Source organism: Ornithodoros turicata, chromosome 1 (assembly GCF_037126465.1).
Source record: "Ornithodoros turicata isolate Travis chromosome 1, ASM3712646v1, whole genome shotgun sequence".
NCBI lineage: Eukaryota > Metazoa > Arthropoda > Arachnida > Ixodida > Argasidae > Ornithodoros > Ornithodoros turicata.
The window spans coordinates 130,937,457-130,958,090 of NC_088201.1; the positions used below are offsets into that span (position 1 = coordinate 130,937,457).

Sequence of the window (20,634 nt, forward strand, 5' to 3'; positions counted from 1 at the left end):
AGTTTGTTACCGATAATATTGGGCCTAGCCGCAAAGTGCTTTGTCTTTGTCATTTTGTGGACGGCGGAAAAAATTAAGGGAAAACGTGATACAAAACAGACACACCAACACAAACAGATGTTCGAGCATATGAAGCTATCTTTCGTAAGCTGAGAGAGCTCATGATCACACGGTTCCGCCATGTAGAACGTCTGTCCACAACAGCGAGTTGGCTCTTCGACTACGAGCCTGCTGTGATACAAGAAGTGTTTGAATAATCAACGTGCTTGAAACAGCGGCCGGCCCACCCAACGTGAGTGTACGTAGCCCACACTAACTGTAGAAATAATCTCCAACACGAAGCGCTGTCAACAAAAAAAAAAAAAAAAAAACTATGACAGCACTTCTATAACTTCTGCGTTGCAAACAGGTTGATCTTACAATGCAACCACCTGTTTTTAACAGAAATGACATAAGAGAACTGTCGGCTTTTCTTGGACTGCGCTATGTGTTACAAAGTAAGTAGGCAAGTCAACAAAAATGAGATGTTAATTTGTCACCTGTATTTTTATTCTATTTATACCGCACGTAAAACGAGTCCCTCGTATTTCGATACGAGTAATTTCTGCTTAGCGATGTTAGAGTTAACGACGTAACACAAAAGGCTCAAAAGATCCAAGCCTGGCGGACCCTCAGACGAGTCAAGAGATTCTCCGAGTCAAGAGATCCATCGGTGGATCTCTTGACCCGATGGATCTCTTGACCCGATGGATCTCTTGATGTGGAATCGTAAGACGCGTAATGTTAGACAAGTCAGTCATGCATGCGGTACAAATTCCATCACATAGAAAAGAAAAATATGCTATCTGTCAGTTACTGCTTCATCCTTTAGAGATTACGCCTCAGCGGGTGTATTCTCAGTACAGATGCACGGCAGCACATCTTGTCTATTTTGAGTAAGGTATAAATTAAAATGTTGGCTCAGCTGTTGTATTTTGGTCACAAATAAGGTGTTCTTCCAGAGCGCTCAAGGGCAGTTCAAGCAGTTTCATGTGTGCAACAGCACATACTTTTTCACAGTTTTGAGTAAGGTAAATCGAAATCTTCCAGTTGATGTGTATTATGTTTTTCGAGACGTTTCAGGATTACATTCAAACAGCATCATGTGTACAACAGTACATTCTTTTTCTCAGGTGAAGTAAGGTAAATCTGTCCGCTCTTGTGTTCTGGCAATGCAGCAGAAGCTTGTTTTGCATTCAAGTGGTATCATGTATACAAAAACTTGTTTTATGCCTTTCTGTAGATGCTGTACTAATACTGTGAGTACAGAGACATACCTGCAGAACATATCGGGGCATCGTGTGTGCTATTGTTGGTATGATCTGCAGCAGTATATTGATAATGTTAATTATTCAATGACTCCAGCTAACATTTACATTCTTACTTACAGGTAAACCTGTCACGAGATGCCCTACCCTTTGGTATGCTTAGTTCAAGATTGTACGGAAACAATCCACCTGGAGAATAATTTTTCAATTGGCAGTGGCATTACTATCACGACACACCACACAATGCATGTCTAAGGTGCGTGTACAATGCATGAAACCTATTCTCAGGTACAGGCGAACTGGTACGCAGTTACAACATTAAACAACTGACACATAGATCGTAAAGCCATGCCTTTTCCTCCGCGCCTCGGGTTTCATGTTGTTATCCTCACATGCAGCTCATTTCGCCTATGCAGGGCAGCATGAGCAAAAGCACATATTGTTTTTGGTCACATGACACAGGACATAAATACAGTGAAACCTTCCTATGTTGGACACCCACGGTGCAGCCGGAGTGTGTCCTACTTATAGAGGTGTCCGAGTTAGAGAATATGAGGGAAACAAAAAACAGAAAAGATCACAGTTGTGTTCCCAGAAATGTCCCCGTTCTTCAATTTATGGTCCTTAGTGGTACCTGGTGGTAGTGATACCTCTACCCACTCTTCACTGATAATTATTACTGATTTTAGTAGATTCAATTCCATCCAGATTCCACTCAGTGGCATTACCTGTGGAGCTTTTCGAGCAGCTAGTACTTGTCTCTCAAGCGTCAGCCAGCTTTTCATTGCTTTGGTGCAGTGTGCCTTCAAAGCCTCTAAACAAACCGAGGACAAGTGCTTACTCAAAGAATTACAATGTAGACTGACAGCACTTGTTTTTGGACTCTAAAAACTAAAGCAACAAAATGCTGAGACCAGTATAGGTGAAAAAGGGGGCACCAGCTCCGGTGGCGCAGCGGTAACGCGTGCGCTTGGAGACTGGGAGGTCCGCGGTTCGAATCCGCGGGCCGGCTGTGCCGTCTGGGGTTTTTCCTGGGTTTCCCTGAGATGTGTAATAGGCGTATGCCGGCACAGTTCCCCTGAAGTCGGCCCATGGACGCAGCTATCCTTCCATCTTCCACTTCACCCTTTTCCTCTCCTCCTCTCACCACCTTTCCCTTCCCGAGAAACATGCCGGCTAATCAGACAGGCAGACCTCTCGGGTTCCTCCCAACGACACTCCTCCTCCTCCTCGAAAAAGGGGGCAAAAGTCAAGGCCACTGGCTCATTTTGGGTCTTTTTGGTGCAAAGATGGGCTGATATTGAGGTAATTTGGCCAGGGTTTTGTCCGACTTAGCAGGGAAAACCCTGTCCTACTTCCGAGATAGAGACGTGTCTGACATAGAGAATTTCGTCGCCATGTAGTTTCAATGGGAGCCTGCCCGTGCAATGAAATCTTGTCCGACATGGGGAGTTGTCCGAGGTAGGGAGGTGTCTGACTTTGGAGGCTTTACTGTACTATACAGCATACTACATCATGTAATCTAACAGTTGTTCACATTTGGATATTTTAACCATGGAATTTGCCCTGCATGCACCATGCCACGTCGAAGCACGAACAACTGCTAGACAGCAGCATGTATTGTTGCCGTATAGCATTTATGGCTTGCGTCCTGTGATCGGAAACAGCGGTATTTTTTTCTGCTACAACCGGTAAACTACAGTAAAGATTTAGAAATACTGTGTCATACCATAAAGTACTGTGGGAAATGGCAGTTTGAAAAACTGGAGAAGACTCATTAGAAAGGGGGACATGTTCTACGGTGAATTTTTTTACAGTGTGTGCTGCACCACGTAATGCACTGCAGGCCTACCACAGTATGGTAACGCTCTGAATACTGATTTACTCAAAAAAGGAATGTGTGCGTTTCTTGTACTAACTTCCCCTTATGCAAACTAGTAGAAAAATGTTTTCAGCCAATGGGGAGAAGGACATCATTCTGGAGGGACATCATTCTGGAGTCTCGTTGACCTACAATGTGTCATGTGTGAAGGTCATTTTGAAGAGTGTAGGTGGTACAAGACTGTGTTTCCACATTCTTGGCAGTGTTGACTAATAACCATAATAAAGCAGAGAGTACATTTGTTGCTTCATATATTTGTTTCATGGAAAAGCATGTACAGATGCATCTGTCTCAACATGCAGGTGCCAAAACTGCTTTTTGTGCCTAAAATATGACAAATAGTTGTCTGTTCAACACCACTAATCGTGTGCCGGCCTCCATGACATATCTGTGACATTCAAAAGTGATTAACATGTCCCATAGATGTGTGCAATGCTTAAGATGATTGTGTACCTTCTATGGATTCTTGTTTCAAGAAAAGTACTGTGTGATTTGCTAACAGCGCCTGGCTGTACCTTCACAATTCTACATAAAAATATGTCAAGTTTCCGGAACGAAACATCATGAAGCCCCATAGCGAAAAACCTTGAGACGAGGGATAGGAAGAGACATACACAATGTCTCAACATAATGTGTGTATGTCCCTTCTTGTATCTCCTCTTCAGATCTCGCCATCATGGACACTATCACCAGCTCGCTAACTGTTGAACCGTTCTTTCAACGATAAAGGTCACTTTCATGAACTGGATGGCAGCCAACATGCTGTCAATAAAAAGAATAATGGAAGGAGCTCAATATGATCCTTAAGCTGTGCGCGGTGATTGCTTTCTGACAAATGGTGACTTCGAATTCCAGGACAGTGCCTGCAGTGGTAGTATTCTTGTGTCCTCATCATTGACGCCCATTGTGTGTCATCGGTCACCTGTAATCTGGTAACGTGCACATAGCTAAAACAAAGTGTATTTATATTTCTTTGAATACAGTTGGTACAGCACATTGTTTCTTACATGTTCTTTGGGAAATATAAATTTTAAAAAATTCTCTACTCTGCAAGTCTTCTGTCAGCTCTACAGAGCAGCTTCGAATTTCACTAGAAGACACATGTGAAACCTAGACCAAACTAGTGTTGAAGGTCCATATAGGTCATAGATAGATACTATTATTATTCACTATTATTAGATCATAGGTCAGGCTTAGGCCCTGGTTGGTAGCAACGCAATTGAACCTTATTAAAAATTGGTGCAGGAGGTGACCAACATAGCTAAATACATCAACTGACTCTCACAAATTTTGTGGTGTTGTACTTTTGAAACAACATTAATACGCCGCAGTGGTCTTTTCTCCTTTGTTCATTTAACCTAGAAATATTAGGTCTTCGGCATCACCAGCCTTAGTTGCTGAGCATGCAGTTACTTAGTGCTGAAGTTTCATATTTGTTTCTCTGGACCAGCAAGCCCGGGCTTCCCCATTTTGATAAGGGTATTTCAGCTTTGACAGGGCATTTGTGGACAAGGAAAACATTTGGACTCTGTGTATTTTGCTACGAAGTGCACCGTACAAGGCAGAGGACAGCATCAACCATTTCCACCAAGGACATTAAATTTGTGATACAGTACATATACCTTTTGTCACTGACTAATTTCGTGGCAGTGGCAGTTGTGTAGTTTAAACACATGTTCAAAAGGAAAAAAAAAATCGGGTATGGGAAGTGCTGCTTGGTTGAACATGTGGAGTACACAATATAAAAAATGGGGGGTTTACGTCGCGAGATAACTGAGTGTGGAATACACAGTGGTGTAATGTTCCTTATTCTGGCAATGTTAGCATGGTTCAAGAAGTGGGAAATGTTGCACTACCCTTAATAACATCTGCTCGGCCCAGCAAACAGGATACATATACCCTGATTTGAAGACACTATGCCTAACTCAAAAGCACTATGAGATCGACCCGTATGTGTTTATTTGCGAAACTATTATGAATGAAATATGGCCTGTGTGGCATAGAGCTATGCGCGCACTCTAGTAAACATGCAAAAAATACGTATAAGTGCTCTCGATCTACATACCGCGATGCGCTCTACGAGATAAACAACACACTACAAAACTACATCCAACACTTTTTGTGCGGGGCAACCACTTTCATATAACCGACGAATGGTTGAACGGATGCAGTTCGAATAGTCACGATACATTCCTACGTCGTTCATTGCGGTCACGCTATGATGCTGCACAACCTATGTATGTCGTGTAACAAGCCTGGCAATCGCACGATGTGCACACGGGCAGAAATACGGTCTTCTTTCTTTGAAGACCTGTCCTCCTGCAGGTATATGCTCAAACGACCACCAAGTCTCACGTTGTTGCTCAATCGCTCCCATTCCTGCACTTGCAGCAAAAGCAGCAAACGGGTCGACGTGAATGCAGCTGAACGGTTGAACTGCGAAGTTCTCGAGCACATAATCACAATTTCACATCGAACATGTTGTTGAGGTGAGTTCGCAGTTGTTTCCATCGTTCAATAGTTCTCGGGATTACCTCGGACGAAACGCTCATCGTAGACGGCCGCCATAACTGGATTTCCTCGCAAACGGGAGAAGCCGCCAGGGAAGTCGGAGAAAGCCTCAGCTTTCATCCAATCAGAAGCACGATTCCCTATCGACGTAGATGGAGCAGGTTTGTCCCATCTACGTCACAAAAATGGCTGCGCCCATGGTTTGTTTTGGTTTCTTTGATTAATTAATTTTTGGTAATAGGAAGACAAAATTGAGAAACGAAGGTGCGTTTCGGGGGCAGTTGGACGTGCTCGTTCTGAATATCACAACCGTTTTAACACATCGGGAAATCGGCGTAGCTGACCTTTAAGCAGCCGGAGCTTCTGCGGTCGTATAACCAGCTTTCAAATTCGTTTATTTAACATATAAGCAATTTTTGGACGAAGGAAATGGTCGGGTAGATTGTAGACGATGCCGAGCATAGTGTAAAGGTTTCATAGATGAACTTTCCGACGCGACCGCATCTCCACGGGAACGTCAGTTGTACGCAACTAAACCACACGCCGACGACTGTGGCGTTGTTCATGATCGCGCTATTCGTTTCAAGGGCATGCTTTCGTATCCTGTGAGCACAAGCATAAGTGGTGCGCGTTAGAAGTGGCACGTTTGTTTTATAAATTGTATTTTCGATGGGTGTTCGTTATTGGCTTGACATTACTTCGAGGAACAGATTGCGCTCCTGTTTTAGCGGACAAGGAACCTTTTGTTGAATATACCAGCTAGTCACGATCTTGGTTTACTGTTCCAATACCGTGCAAGTCACTCGTTAAAAGAAATTGAGATTCGAATATATGCTTACGAGGAAGCACAGTGACAACGGCATAAAAAAACGTTTTGCCCTTTCGAATTTCCGGTGCAGCCTCTTGAATCAGGAGAAGGGGGTACCTGTCTGTTTGTAATCCGCGGAATAAACGAACAACTCTTCAAAAATACGTTTACACCTCTGGAGGGATTGTTTCTACACTTTACAGTCTTAAAAGAGAACTCCACCGCATACCCTTACAAAAATCGATAGTGAATTATGCTAAACAGAAACACATCAGACACTAAATCTGTAATGTGATTCCACATTACGTTCCTATCAGGAACTCCATGGAGTCGTGGCATTAATTTTTCTAGTAAAATGCTGAGTTTTTAATGTATGAAATCAGCAGGACATACCGCTCGTGCTGTTCAAGGCATATACGCTTGTGCTGACCGTTGATATGTTTTTATGCTAATAACGGAGGGCACTGCGGTGACATATAGCGTGTCTCAAACCACGCGGGGGGGGGGGGGCGATAACGTCAGTTTATACATGGAATTTTCCTCTGTCCCCTCCCCCACTACTCGCTTCGACAAAGAAACCGGCCGACATACCCTACAAAAAAAAAAAGAGATAAAGCCAGTCTCTGGGTTCGACCTTGGCTAGCTCACTGTGCTTGTAAAATTTACAAGAACAGTGTAAGAAAGAAGCTGGCTCACTGGGCAGCTGCAAGACCTCTTTCTCTTCTATTCTTAGCCGAGGACACGAGCTGCGCGCGCCATACGCCTTTGGATCTAGCAGACAGCAACCCTTGTTTGATGCAGAATTCACTGCGGTCAAAAACAAAATAATGGCCTCCACAGTGGTCCGTTAACCATTCACCCGAACTAACATTAGTGAGCCGCTATCAAACCTCGGCTGGCACTGACCCCTCGGGTAATCCAATAACATAGTGTCACTGCCAACTAAGCCACAAGCCTCGTGTCGTGTACAAAAATCGCAGGAAAGTAACTCTTCGCTCCTCCGTCGAACATGGAAGTTAGAACATATCCCCATCTTTTTCGGATTCGCCAAGACTTCTGTCACTCTCGCAAGGCTTGTGTGTCGGCGTTCAGAACGAATATTTAGTTGTTGCTCGAGTTTGTAGTCTGTGTTTTGTTCGAATCGGTACAGTACAGACACCATCATAATGATACTGCTTGTATCTTCTCATATTTGGCATTTTACCAGCTACATGCAGAACACATCACAAGAAAACACACAATAGCGACTTTGTTATTAGCGGGTTTCAGTTGTTAAACCCATACAGTTTCTCTTTTAAAGCTTTGAAGCATATTTCGGAGCATGAAAAATAGGTAAAAAATGCTAAGAGGGAAAGTAGTAGAGGTAAAAGCTCACGAAATTAATAATAATTAGCACATCACGGATAGATAGATAGTTCTCTTCGTCTTACGCACATTTCGACATTCAACGTATTTACTGATAATTAAAGTGCATAATCATTTACAGATTAAAATTTTTGGCTACGACATGTTTCAATAACATTAATGGCAATAGTAAGATGCTGATATTATATGGATGATAAAAGGTGTTGACTTGTTGCGCTCCCTTGCTGTGTTGGAAAGTGCCACTGTTTCCTCAGCCTGTGTTCCCATCACTCTTAAAAATGAACTTCACCGCATAGCACGCTCCTAGCCAACCATTATCTCGAATGATATCGTTATCTGCCCTGATTTGTTGAAAACGGAAGGGGTACGCCTTTTTTGTGACAATTATGAACAACATAAGCGTCACAAAAAAGGCGTACGCCCTAGTTTTCAACGAATCAGGGCAGATAACGGAATCATTCGAGACGATGGTTGGCTAGGAGCGTGCTATGCGGTGAAGTTCATTTTTAAGAGTGTGGTAGGTCTGCCGTTGTTGCACGCATGGAGGAAGGAAACACAGGAGCGGCCCTTCCAAGTTTTTGCCGTTGGGACGGGCCTTTTCAGCCTTCGCATTGCATTATGGGATGCTCCTATGTGCCATATGACCGCTCACGTGACCCAGAGAGCATGCGCAGCATGCCCAGATGAGTAGCCAGCTCCTAAAGCAGACGACGGGAGTCATGATTGTCTTGCAGTTCAGGTATCTGCATTGTGATGAACCTCGCGTGTCCAGTTTTATGCGTGTGTTCGGAGGTTTACCCTTGATATACCTTCCTACTACAAGACCGATCACGGTCAACCGGACAAGCGCGGAGGACTAGAAATATCATTCGTGTCAGCGACGTTTGTGTGACGACGTGGCCAGGTTTCGTGTTCGCTGCTGAAGTGGTACAGCAAGCCAGTAATCAAACTTGTACAACACTGGAGGAAATGAAATGAAGCTGTACATTCTTAAAAATGAACTTCACCACATAGCATGCTCCTAGCCAAACATCATTTCGAATGATATCATTATCTGCCCTGATTTGTCGAAAACGGGAGGCGTACACCTTTTCTGTGACATTTATGCTGTTCATAATAGTCACAAAAAGGCGTACACCTCCTGTTTTCAACAAATCAGGGCAGATAAGGATATCATTCGAAATGATGTTTGGCTAGGAGCATGCTATGTGGTGAAGTTCATTTTTAAAAGTGTAGCACAGCGCCAGCTTGCAAACGAACGATTCAAGATGACTCTCACAGACAGAGGTACGAAACAGCCGACCAAGTACGAACTTACGAATGAAACGTTATTCCCGTGAGAGAGCTTTTTGTTGAACGACGGCCGCGACCAGTAACCAATGTTCCCATTCAGAAGCTTTCCAATATTTTCTAACTTTAAGCGAGCGAGGCAGTCGCGTAAATGTCCTAGGCGGCTTTATGCTGCACAACCTAGCGTTAATGAGCGCAACAGTTTCTGGCATGCCTACATAAAAGCTTGCCTCACTGTCCGATAACCACAGCTCAGTAACCTGATGCGTTACACCAGGCTCCACAGAGTGCATATAGTCGGGGCTAAATCCCCACACAACGCAGAAATCAGGGATGTTCAACATTGGTGACGGTCCTGTGAGCTGAAATCATGTCCTCTACGAAGCCGTCGTCTGTCCTATCGTCAAACGGTCCACCATCCACTGGATACTTGATGAAGCCTGCAAAATGTAAGATCCTGTGAGATTTTCTATAATATTAATATGCAGTAATGTATCCTGACCTTCGACGACCGTTGCAGGATGGAGGTGCCATCCACGTACGTAATAACTGTTGTATTGTTTCATATTTTGCATTGTAGCTCACGCGGCGCCTCTGCGACACTGCATATACAGTACACCTGAAAGGAGACACAATGGTGAGTCCTGGTGCCCATTGTTATGCTCTGCAACACATGGGTTCTTTGTCGTCGCCTGGGCATCAGCATGCATCTACTCTGGCTCACCTTTGAGTTGAACGAACGGCCATCCATAGTCCAGTTCGCTCCTTCTTTTAGCAGATCATTCATTTGGTCCACAAGTGCCTGCGTCAGAAGTTACATCCTGAGATGTGAGGCACCACATCACAGTGCAAATGATCACATGTTGAAACCGAAGTGATGGAGGGAGCTCGTTGACCATAATTTGCATTGGCCATATGGAACAAGTACTCGACTCAAACACAGGACTGCCGTCACTGTAAACAATCAGGGTGATGTCATACTTCTTGCAATTCTCCCTGAAGTGCCTGTACAGGGCCCCATCTGTGATGTCCTTGAGCTCGTCGCTGTTGTCAGTCACGCTCTCCAGTTGTTTCGGCAATGCTGACTTCACTGGGTTGCTCCCAAGAAGCGTTTCCAGTTGTTTTCTCAAGGAAAGTGTGACAAAAAGATGCTCTTTGCCACGAGTTGCTTTCCAGTGTATGTGACATTGCACAGCGTACAAATGGGCCTCGCTCTGTTTCCCTCTTTGAGGTCACCCGACGTCTTGCGCAAAAAAAGGAGACAGTCCTAGCCAGTAGATATTGAATTCAAAGTCACTGTGCCTCACTCCGTCATTTTTTTTTTTTTTTTTGAATAAGTGCTTGCTCAGAGGAAGTGCATGTTTCTCGATTAAGTTATTGACAAGCTTCAGGAGGTGTTCTACAGCCGACCACGGTAACTTGTGTTTAACTGCATAATCCATAATGAGGACGATGCCTTGGGAGATATTTCCACCACTAATTAATGGAACACTGAATTCAAGCAAGGCAGCCGGAGAATAGGATGGTGTACGCCGCTGTATACTGGTACTGCCAGCAGGCGATTTGGCAATGGGTGTCTCAACGTCGGCGTCGACAGGCTGGCCTTTGTATGCTCGAGACACCCTTTTCTCTGTCTGTCGTCCACTAGAACTTGTCGCATCTGCTTCGGCATCGTGGCGGGATTCTCTTCCTATACGCGCTTCCTCGGACTACAAATTTATACTGGCTCCCAAACGAGCCGCCTCCATGCGCCATTTCGTTGATTTTGGCAGTTTCACGTCGGAGGTGCTCTGCGTACTGCCTGGTTCCAGATAGCGTTTTCTAGGTTTCTTCGCCGCCCCAAATGACATTCTGGTTTAGGCACAATTCGACTTTCATGAAGCACTTACTGCACCACGCAAATAAACCAGGAACGACATGTGTCCGGTGGATGTAAATATATGATATGATATGATATGATATGGTCTACAGGACCCCTGGTGGCGCGCGTTTTGAAGCAGAGCCTAGCCGCGCATAGCAATATTTTTGCGTTTAGCGATATGGGATATTGCATGTAAATGTATAATCATGGTATAACACATAATCCTGCCTGACCACGAGCAGTGGAGATGTGCCGTCCTAAATTTAATTCACAGAATCTGAATTGTGGTGCCACTGATACTGCACTTGGGAGCTGCGATCATGTGCACGTGACCTCACCCGCCTGTTTGGGAGATGTGCCAGCGTACCGATCCGAACTGTCGTCCGTGTCGCCGCGTTCAATTTAGTAGGTCTGGAATTCGGAAATTTCTATGAGTGGTGGAAAATGTACGCCCTTGTCCGTTACTTAAACCAGTTTGATAGCACTTTGCAGACCATTAATGCGGACAACATCGTGAATTTCAACCCCATAGACGAAGACGATTTCGACGAAACAGCTACCTATGACGCATGGAAGCCGTGCACCAGTGACTTCACAGGTACGTGAGTGCTATTCTTTGAGCTACATGGTGTTCATATTGTGAAACGTCACGTCTCATAACCGTTTTGTTTCCACCTTCTCTCGTTTGCTGTGTGGTTTTGATTCTCGCAGGCGTCCATGACGCTTTCACTTCTTTTGTGTGCAGGAACAGAGGCTATACGCTTGAAAGAAAAAAGACGTCCAAAAGTGTGTTTGGGCCGAAGCACAGCACGTCACAATGGGAAAGTACCACCGCGTCAACTTCACAAAAGCAGGAAATTCGACAGGTACTTGGACGCCGTGCGTCTACACATAGAGTAAAAATAATTCACTATTTGCAGGAGGAAAAGAAGAAAAAAGAAAAAACAGACGACGTCAACACGAAAGGAGTATGAGAACATCATAGATAAGCATCTACAGAACGCAAAAAAGAACGCCGTCCAAGCCAATGGGGCACCCAGAACTGATGTAAATCCTTCCATATTTTATGTGCTCACGGTATATTTACATTTATTCATTTTGCATCTAGGTGAGAAGAAAAAGACACCGCGACAGGGAAGACTTCTCCGAGTAGGACGTTTCGGACTCTGAATGTATTGCGTCAGCTGCTGAAGCGAAGAAGGTTAATGAAGAGGCTACATACTGGCAGCAGCTTTGTAAAAAAAAAGAGAACGAAATATCACTTCTTTGAGAGCTAAAAACCAAGATATGTCTATTGACAATAAAATTGTTGTTGCCAGTGTGCTGCATATTTTTGGAAGGGCATTATAGTACAAGTTATATGTTAACACCAGACTGCTATTTATCTTTCAGACGAAAAGCTGTTTGGTAGGCAGTCGTCAACACCTGTGCACGAGCCAGCCCAAGGTACAGCTGTATTTGTTGCAACGTGATTGCTGATTTCCAATTATGCACACGCATTGTCAATCTTTCATCTACAGAAATGCCAGGTCCTGTGGCTTCCCCTTCCAATACGGAGCCCTTGTCTGTCACACCTTGTAGTCTGAAATCAGACACCTTCTAGCACAGACTTCAAGCCATTCACAAAAATCGACGACAAACGTGTAGGCATACTTCCTCACACATTGGTGCCTTAAAAATGCTTCTACTGATATTTGCATTTCTGTGCAGTTTCACCTTAAGGATGGGGTAGTTGTGTCACATGTTCTGGCAGATAAACTTAATAAAGAAAATCAATAAATAAATAATAAATAATAAAGAAAATAAAGAAAATCAAGAAACCCACGGTGGTTATCCGCGAAGCTGCACAGGCCATATGCGGAACGGAACAGTTGCAAGAAAAGAGCTATGGAGGGCGGCTGGCACCGAAAGACAAAAGGGACAACTCGAAGCAACCACGGAAGGAGCTTACTCCTCCCAAGGTTGGCGTGATTCTAGGTGAGAAAACCTGTTCATCCGATTTCTTGTGCCATTATATTCCATGAAGTACAGACCTCTTTGTGGTAGGCAGGTAGGACTCCTCGCAGTTGTACAAATCAAGCTAAAACTTGAGTTCGGAAAAGATTACAAATGGACGCTGAGATGCATCTGCCTAGGTTTTTCACATTTTACCATGCATACTTGTTCATTTCACTCAAGTTGCTATGACATAAACCAGTCAGGTTAAAAAAAAAAAAAAAAACTTAATCAAGAATATAGGTATTTGTGGACCAGCTTCTTTTGTTGGCCACGGTATTGTAGTGCCATTGCCATTTATCTCGGGATTCGGTGCTTTGCTTTGTATGTCTGCCATAGTGTGTTAATGACTGGGGTGAGAGTTCCCCATGTGATATGTGAACCTCTAGTGCATGCATAAGACTCTTCTTTTTCCGCGATTTCGTGATTCCACAAAAATTCGCGGAATACGACATACTGCGCCGAATTTCGTGGAATTGCACAATTGTTGGGAAGTGCAGTGAGAAATGGACTTTCATCACATTATGACATTCCTAGGCATACCAATTTATATTTTAGTTTGAATGCTGAGTTTGGACACAGCGTTCCAGAACTGGTTGGATTTTTTTTTTACATGCTTTAAATACGCTCAAAATCGTTCGTAAAGCGGGCTTCGCCCCACGCACGTTAGCGCTGCGGGAAGCCACCTTTACAGGAAAGTTTGCATCTGGTAGAGTTACACGTTTATAATTTTGGTGAATGATACAGCCCTATAGAGGAAAGAGCACCACCTGGGGTATCACGAAAATATCAAACATGTTTCCTCTGTCCAGATCAACTGATAAAGGCAAGCAGGGCACTATTACTGCCGAAGCATAAGGAACGTGTGAACGATCACTTATTTTCATGTCATGTTTTTAACGCTGCCTCTGAAGTGAGAATTTGGCAAATGTTTCTATCAATATGGAATGAAAATATGAAGAGACAGCTGAATATATTATTTATTCTACAAATGTTTCTATCTAGCCACGTCGCAGTAGTGGTAATGCGTAACGCGGTGAATAATTTTAAATAGGCAGTGTTCATGACTACGTACTTAGGATTGGAATTTAGTTGTCGGTCATTTGTGTATCGTAACAATTTTTACCTCCAATGGCCTTCTGTACATATTCCAGTCTAGCAGCACAGGCTCGATCTCCTGCACAGCCACAACAACAGTTCTGAATAGAAACTGATGCTGAAACCTGGCTCGGCTTCCATAAACTACTTGCAGGTTGGTTCAGAAGGAACCTCGGAATCGATTCCTAGCTTGGAATCGATTCCATGTTCCATAACCGCCTTGCAAGTGTATCCATTTCAAAAATGGAAACGTGTTTCTAGCTGGAGAGCAATTCCTAGCTAGAATTCATTCCTAGCTGAAAATACATTCCAAGCGAGCAATCAATTCCTGGTTCCATAACCGACTTGCAAACGGATCCACTTAGGGATTTTTTTCACCTGGGGGAGCAGCCTTTGAATATACCAAAGCTATACGTTTTGCACCACTGTGTCACGGAATTACAGACATTTACGGAATTATTAATTGCACGGAAACATACGTTGTTGAGCTTTCTTCGTGTGCAGCTACGGTGTGTTCCTGTTACGTTTATTTTACAGCATGCTCGCATAATTCCTGATGTAGCAGAATTTCTTTGCTAGAGATAATTTGACATGGAATGTTGTTTAATGCCTCAGGTCTCCGGATAAGCGAGACATAACTACATTCTTATGCTTCACGTTCGATGTCTGCCAGATATTTATCTCCTGATTTTTCAGACTGCATTGGTATGTTTCGGAAGCCACGAAAATTACGAAGAGCCTCGAGTCGTCTGAGGGGGTGGCAACAGCCGAAGGTGAAAAGGTAATGTGTCTGACTTTGGGAATACTACTAATGATGCATAATTGAGTTTTGATTACACGCTGCTTATCAACAATGCATGCTTTGAGAAAGTAAGGCTGTATCACCATCACATGGGGATCTCAACGTCATCAAGCACATTGTCTTTATCACTGGCCAATTTCATGCTGCCATACTGCGCTTTACAAATGGCTTCAGTTTAAGGAAGCAGCTGAAACGGCTCTGGCTACTGTGATCATATTAGTCTACAAATTATTAGGTATACGCTAACGTAATGTTGATTGAGCTTTTATTTTATGAGAAGGAGTATTTTCATGTTTCGACTCTGCGAGGCCGTTGAGAAATTTCAGGGAATGGCATTATTGTCAATAAAGCACACAGCTCATGATGTACTGTCAATAGTTTCCAGAAGAAATATAGCTTCACTGGTATCTGCACGTCTTCCGCCTTTACAGATATTGCAATTTCACTGCTGTAGGCTTTTTTTCTTTTATGTGAATCAGTGTACAGGGGAGATAATATATGGAGACATTTTTCGCATCACGTTTAATTAAAGTTGTAGCAACTATAAACAGTGTTTGTACAGCACCACATAACTTCCTTAGTTCGATTATGTTCGACGGCCATCGACTTAATGTCTGCTCAGCCTTGCCAGTGTGGAATGAGTATTTGAGCAGATTTTATATGTTTAAGTGTCTAAGTTATTTTTTATTTATATATATATATATATATTTTTATAAGTTATTTTATTATTATCTAAGTCTAAGTAACATAGTTCACTTTTATAGTTCAAAATTTCCGAATTTCCAATCTTTAGCGGTAGAGTTAATGTGAAGAAGTTACTGTCGCGACTAAATGGGAATAATCTGAAGTTGTTATGCAACTGTGTATGCAATTTTTTTTACTTATTTATTCTGTGTAGTAGTGAACCCTTATCAAAATGGTTGTTGAGCTTTTGTTTCCAGTCAACAGACCAAAGTCAACAGAAATAAGAGATTTTCTTAGGACTGAGGACTTCTTGTTAACTTTGTGCTGACTTCATATCTTTACTTCCTGCAGACTAATGGCCGTTTACTTTCTGTAGTCCACTCTCAACAGAAATGCAATATGTTTTTCTATTGAATTTACACAGACTCTTTGCGTAGTACACTCAACAGAAACAACTGATTTCCTTCAAACTTTTTGTTAATTTTGTGTTGACATTATATGCTTACTTTCTATTGACTTATGGCCTTTAGCTTTCTGTAGACCACTCCCAACAGAAAGGCAATGTCTTTTGTATTGAATTTACATATCCTTTTTGCATAAATAAAGCGGTACCAGTGCACATATTTTCTGAAGCCCTTCTGTTGACTTACTAGTGGCGTTGCAGGTGTGTTTCCTGGCCATTGCTGTGTTAGCAGTTTTGGGCATTTTGTGGAGTTTGGAAACAAATGAGAGCAGCAGTGTGGGAGAAAGTTACAATTTAAGGAAGAAATCATCAGGCTATCATTCACACACGTGTAGGATCATCGAGGGCAGTCCTCAGTGCCATTCGCAATCGCCAGTGCTTTCAGGACGTCCAGTTCTGAACACGTAGTACGTGGAGCTAGGAAGGCATGTGCAGCAATGGCGTTTCCTTCCTAAGGGATACAAACACTATACGCTATACTGCTTACCTTGCGAGCTTCCGGAAATTCGAGAGTCCTGCTTACACGTGAGTCAGGACAAAGGGTAATGTGTATCAGATTAATTGAATTACCCATACAACCAACACTGAAGTTAGGGATTGCTTGAAGTATTAACTTACCATCAAGCTAACATCTGTGTTTCTAACACAATCCCCATTATCAAATAAAGTTGTTGTTGTTTGTTTGTTTGTTTGTTGTGCTGTAAGGTGGCCATATCCGTTTTCATCAATGTGAACCTGGATGGCAAATTACGCGCTGATATGTAAGTTTGCAGTTATAAACACAGACGTTATCTTGATGGTGGGTTGATACTTTAAAATATCCTCCACTCCAGTGTTGTATGTATGCGTAATTGAATTAAGCTGAGACACATCACCCTTCATTCTGACTTGGAGGAGGCAAGCAGGATCGAGTCTCGGATTCGCGGAAGCTGGCAAGACAAGATATCGTACTGTTTTCTTTAATAAGTATGTCCCATCAAATCTGCGTAAGCAGTGGAGGGAGGTACATGGGAGCCGGTCCATCATATACCGGAGAGGGGCCCCTTGATAACGCGGTCCGCCCACGGGTTGGCCGTGTCTGTGAATGCGCGGCTGACAAAAAGGTCGTCAGGGCAGTACCGCTTGCGGTGCTGTTCCGGGAAGGTCTCTTTTAGATCTTTCTACACACTAAGTGCTCAGACATGCACATCGTGAAAGCGCTGGTTAATTATGCTATTACGAATGACGCAGAGGATTATCCTCGATGATCCCCACACGCGTGCCAATGATGGCCACGTGTTGCTTTTCAACACAAGTTGAATAAATCATCAATACACTTTCACACGACAGGAACTCAACAGAATTCCAAGAAGTATGCGGTGGCCGATTTTCGACATCGCCAGAAATTAATGAATAGCTCCGGCAATAGAAAATCTAGTTTTTGTCAACAATAAATTTATAGGCTATATTGATGCACTTGAACGGAATTTCCATAACAGTTTTCATCAGAGTAAATTCTATGCAGAGACAAAAGACAAATAATTTATCGATTTTCTTTTGAACAGGTGTCTATAGAAAGTCCGTGCCAAATAGCCAAAGAAAAGCCGACGAACAGAATTACATCTGTTCAAACGAGATCTGTACATACAGTTTATATGCAGGCGATACCCTACACCGTATTTTTTCAATTGATGTTCTGCAGTTCGGCGCAATAGGTTTCCATAAAATAAGGCACGTCTTTTGATTTGCTATTTTATGCTGCCTTTTGATAATGGAGAAAAAAGAAATCCAAATCAAGCTTAGATACTTCTTGTTGTCGACATATTTGGACATTTTCGAAAGAAAAAATGAAATGCAAAGGGCGTCTATATCCATTTTGTTTTACAATAGCCTGCAGGAAATCAAAGTGGGAACAAATGAGAAAGAGGTCAAATGATATAAAAAATGTCAATAAACCTGAAAAATTTATTTTCATAAGGGACGTGTGCAGCTAGGATCTCGCTCTTTGATAGGCACTCGTAGCACAAAGTGGCTTAGCTCGCTTGAAAATAAACTATACTTATGCGACAGTGAATCAAACAGGTTAAATTTCCTTATTCGTTTCATGTTGTTCCCTATGCAAAAAGTTTGCTAAGTAACCTAGTAGCTTGCTAAGAAATTCCTGTTGACTTGATCAACAAGAAGTCAAAGTCAACAGACTGTCAATGTAGGAAATAAAGAGCACATAAGAAGTCTGTAGAAAGGCAAAATCCATTTTCATAAGGGAATATCGGTGTAGGTGTTCTTGTCGAAAAAGCAATTTTAGGCAGATTGCACTGCAAAGGTTACGAAACCTATTCTCCGTTTAAGAACTTAGGTAAATGTTCACATGCGAGTAAATTGCTCTGGAAGCTATGATTGTTATGAAAATTGTGTGAAAGAAGCTATGAATCAAACAGGGGTCAAATGCACTAACCGGTAGGTGTTAATGGTGGATTAGGGTATTGCACGCAACACATTGTCTGAAATTCACAACTCGTTGCGAACAACACTGTGTAAAATATCCACCTGCAGCAAGATTGCAAGGGCAGCTGGCCATTTCCAATATCGGTGTTCACACGTGCTGTGTATGCTGAAATAGTGCTTTTACTGATGGTTGCGCATGCTACCTTTTCAGATCAGGTGCTGAAAATATGAAAAATGATGTGAGAAAAATATGTAGTGCATTACAAACGATTATGACAGTGTTCAAGAGCACTGATATTATCACCAATTTACGCACTGTATTGTTGCCTTTGCTCACAGTTCCAACTTGGAAATAGAAAAGTCAGTGAAACAGCTAGCTGACATGATTGATCGTCAGTTTCTTTTGGTTTGACTTTAATTCCTTTTAAGAAGGTGGCTTTGCTATATTTGGTGGCCAAAATAGGTCACCGTGGGCCATATGCGCGCCATGTGCTGTGATACCCTTGTTCTACTATATCAGAGTCCTTGTGTGTGATGTGTTGCAGTAAGTGTTTGTGCTATGGTAGTTATCAATTCAGTTTTACAAACTGTGTGTGCGGCAAGTTCGAGACCATCGTTATTCAGCTGACGAACAGTTTGTCCTCGATGATGTCAAGAGAGCTCAAATGAATGTTCTGTGGTGGTATATTTTGTGGTTTCGCAGTGCAATCACTGTTGTATAATAATGCATAAACACGTCAAAAACTCTACACGTGCATCAGGTACCTATCAGAAATTCAGTGCCCAATTTTCAACAGAAACACATTATCAATTCAACAGAAACTGTCAAGAAACACATAAGCTCTACAGTAACTGTAAAGAAACATGTCAAAAACTCAACAGAAATGTACTCATCGCATATGCGGTGGCCAATTTTAAACACAAATCCAGTCATCAGAAACTCTGATGAGTGTGATGTCAAAAGTCATTTACTTTTCTTTAGAAACTCATTAAGATTTTTGTCACAAAAGGAGCGTATGCCTCCAATGTTCAACAAATCAGGGTAGAGAACGATGCCATTCGTTATGACGGTTGGTTAATAACGTGTTATGTGATGAAGTTCATTTTTAAGGGTGTAGGAAGCTGCAACTGTGACGTAGCACGCTCATGGGCATCGCTCGCGTATGATAACGCCGTTATCACTTCCGACATGACTGGAGGAGGAAGCTTTTGTGACTTTCTACAAACAGCATATACATAGAACAAATCGACATCAACAAATCAGAGGGCAGTGCGATAAACACTCTGAATAATGTTATGCGGTTCGGGGTGAAATACTATTCTAAGGGAAAACTCTCACTTGGCGACGCAGACCGACGTCGTGAGCGGGCGCCGGAAGTACACGCGCATTTCCGGCGTGTGGACAGAAGAGACGTCGAGCCAAAAAAAAAAAAAAAAAAACTAACATGCCGAACTTCTTTCACGACGTCAGCGAGAGCTGCCGAGAACGATATACTGGGCACCTAATTACCTATAATTTACTACGAACGCTCCATAATGGGCAGTCGAGCGCTCCATTGAAGGTCAGTCTATACAGAAGTCTCAGATCGGTATTTCCGATATTTTGAACAGTGCTGCCGCACTATAGGGCTAGGTGAACAGACACACAGTTTGTCGAAACTTCCGCGGCGTCCGATTTGAGAATTTGCTTTGATCTACCAGAGACATTATCGGATTTCACAAACACAGTGATAATATAGTACACTGGGCAAGATGGTGGCATATACAGACAAACGTACCTATTGTATGCTTCGAGTGGCCTTAAAACTGCATGTACTTCACGTAAAGTGTGTTATCCTCCTTAACAAATTGAAGCCTATATACTTACGATGGAATAGTTGCTTTCACGACTTTCGCAGAACGTATTTGGGAGCAGCGGGTTAGGCATGATCTTGCTTAGCGTTTCAATGACCACAAACACTGCGTCCATCCTGCAGATAGAAAGTGAAGTCACTGTCTCATGTCATCGACGATATACTTGCCGCATGCTTTATAAGCAGACTCCAAAGAGCATATCAGTAGAATGGAGCAAAGTAAATTCGTACGATCATCCTCAGATGTACCACCCGCATCCGAAGCTCGCGGCGCGTGACGCGGGCATACCC

The 20,634-nt window shown here is 42.8% G+C and overlaps 1 protein-coding gene across 5 annotated transcripts in view; it reads right to left on the reverse strand.

The window, feature by feature from the left end:
• LOC135369020 (uncharacterized) overlaps positions 1 to 20,634 on the reverse strand; it is a 142,337-nt gene that overhangs the window by 48,454 nt on the left and 73,249 nt on the right. For all 5 annotated transcript variants that reach the window (XM_064602633.1, XM_064602650.1, XM_064602641.1 and 2 more), the window contains one exon: positions 20,358 to 20,460. In XM_064602633.1, the coding sequence (XP_064458703.1) occupies positions 20,358 to 20,460 (103 nt within the window). The remainder of the gene's footprint in view (positions 1 to 20,357; positions 20,461 to 20,634) is intronic.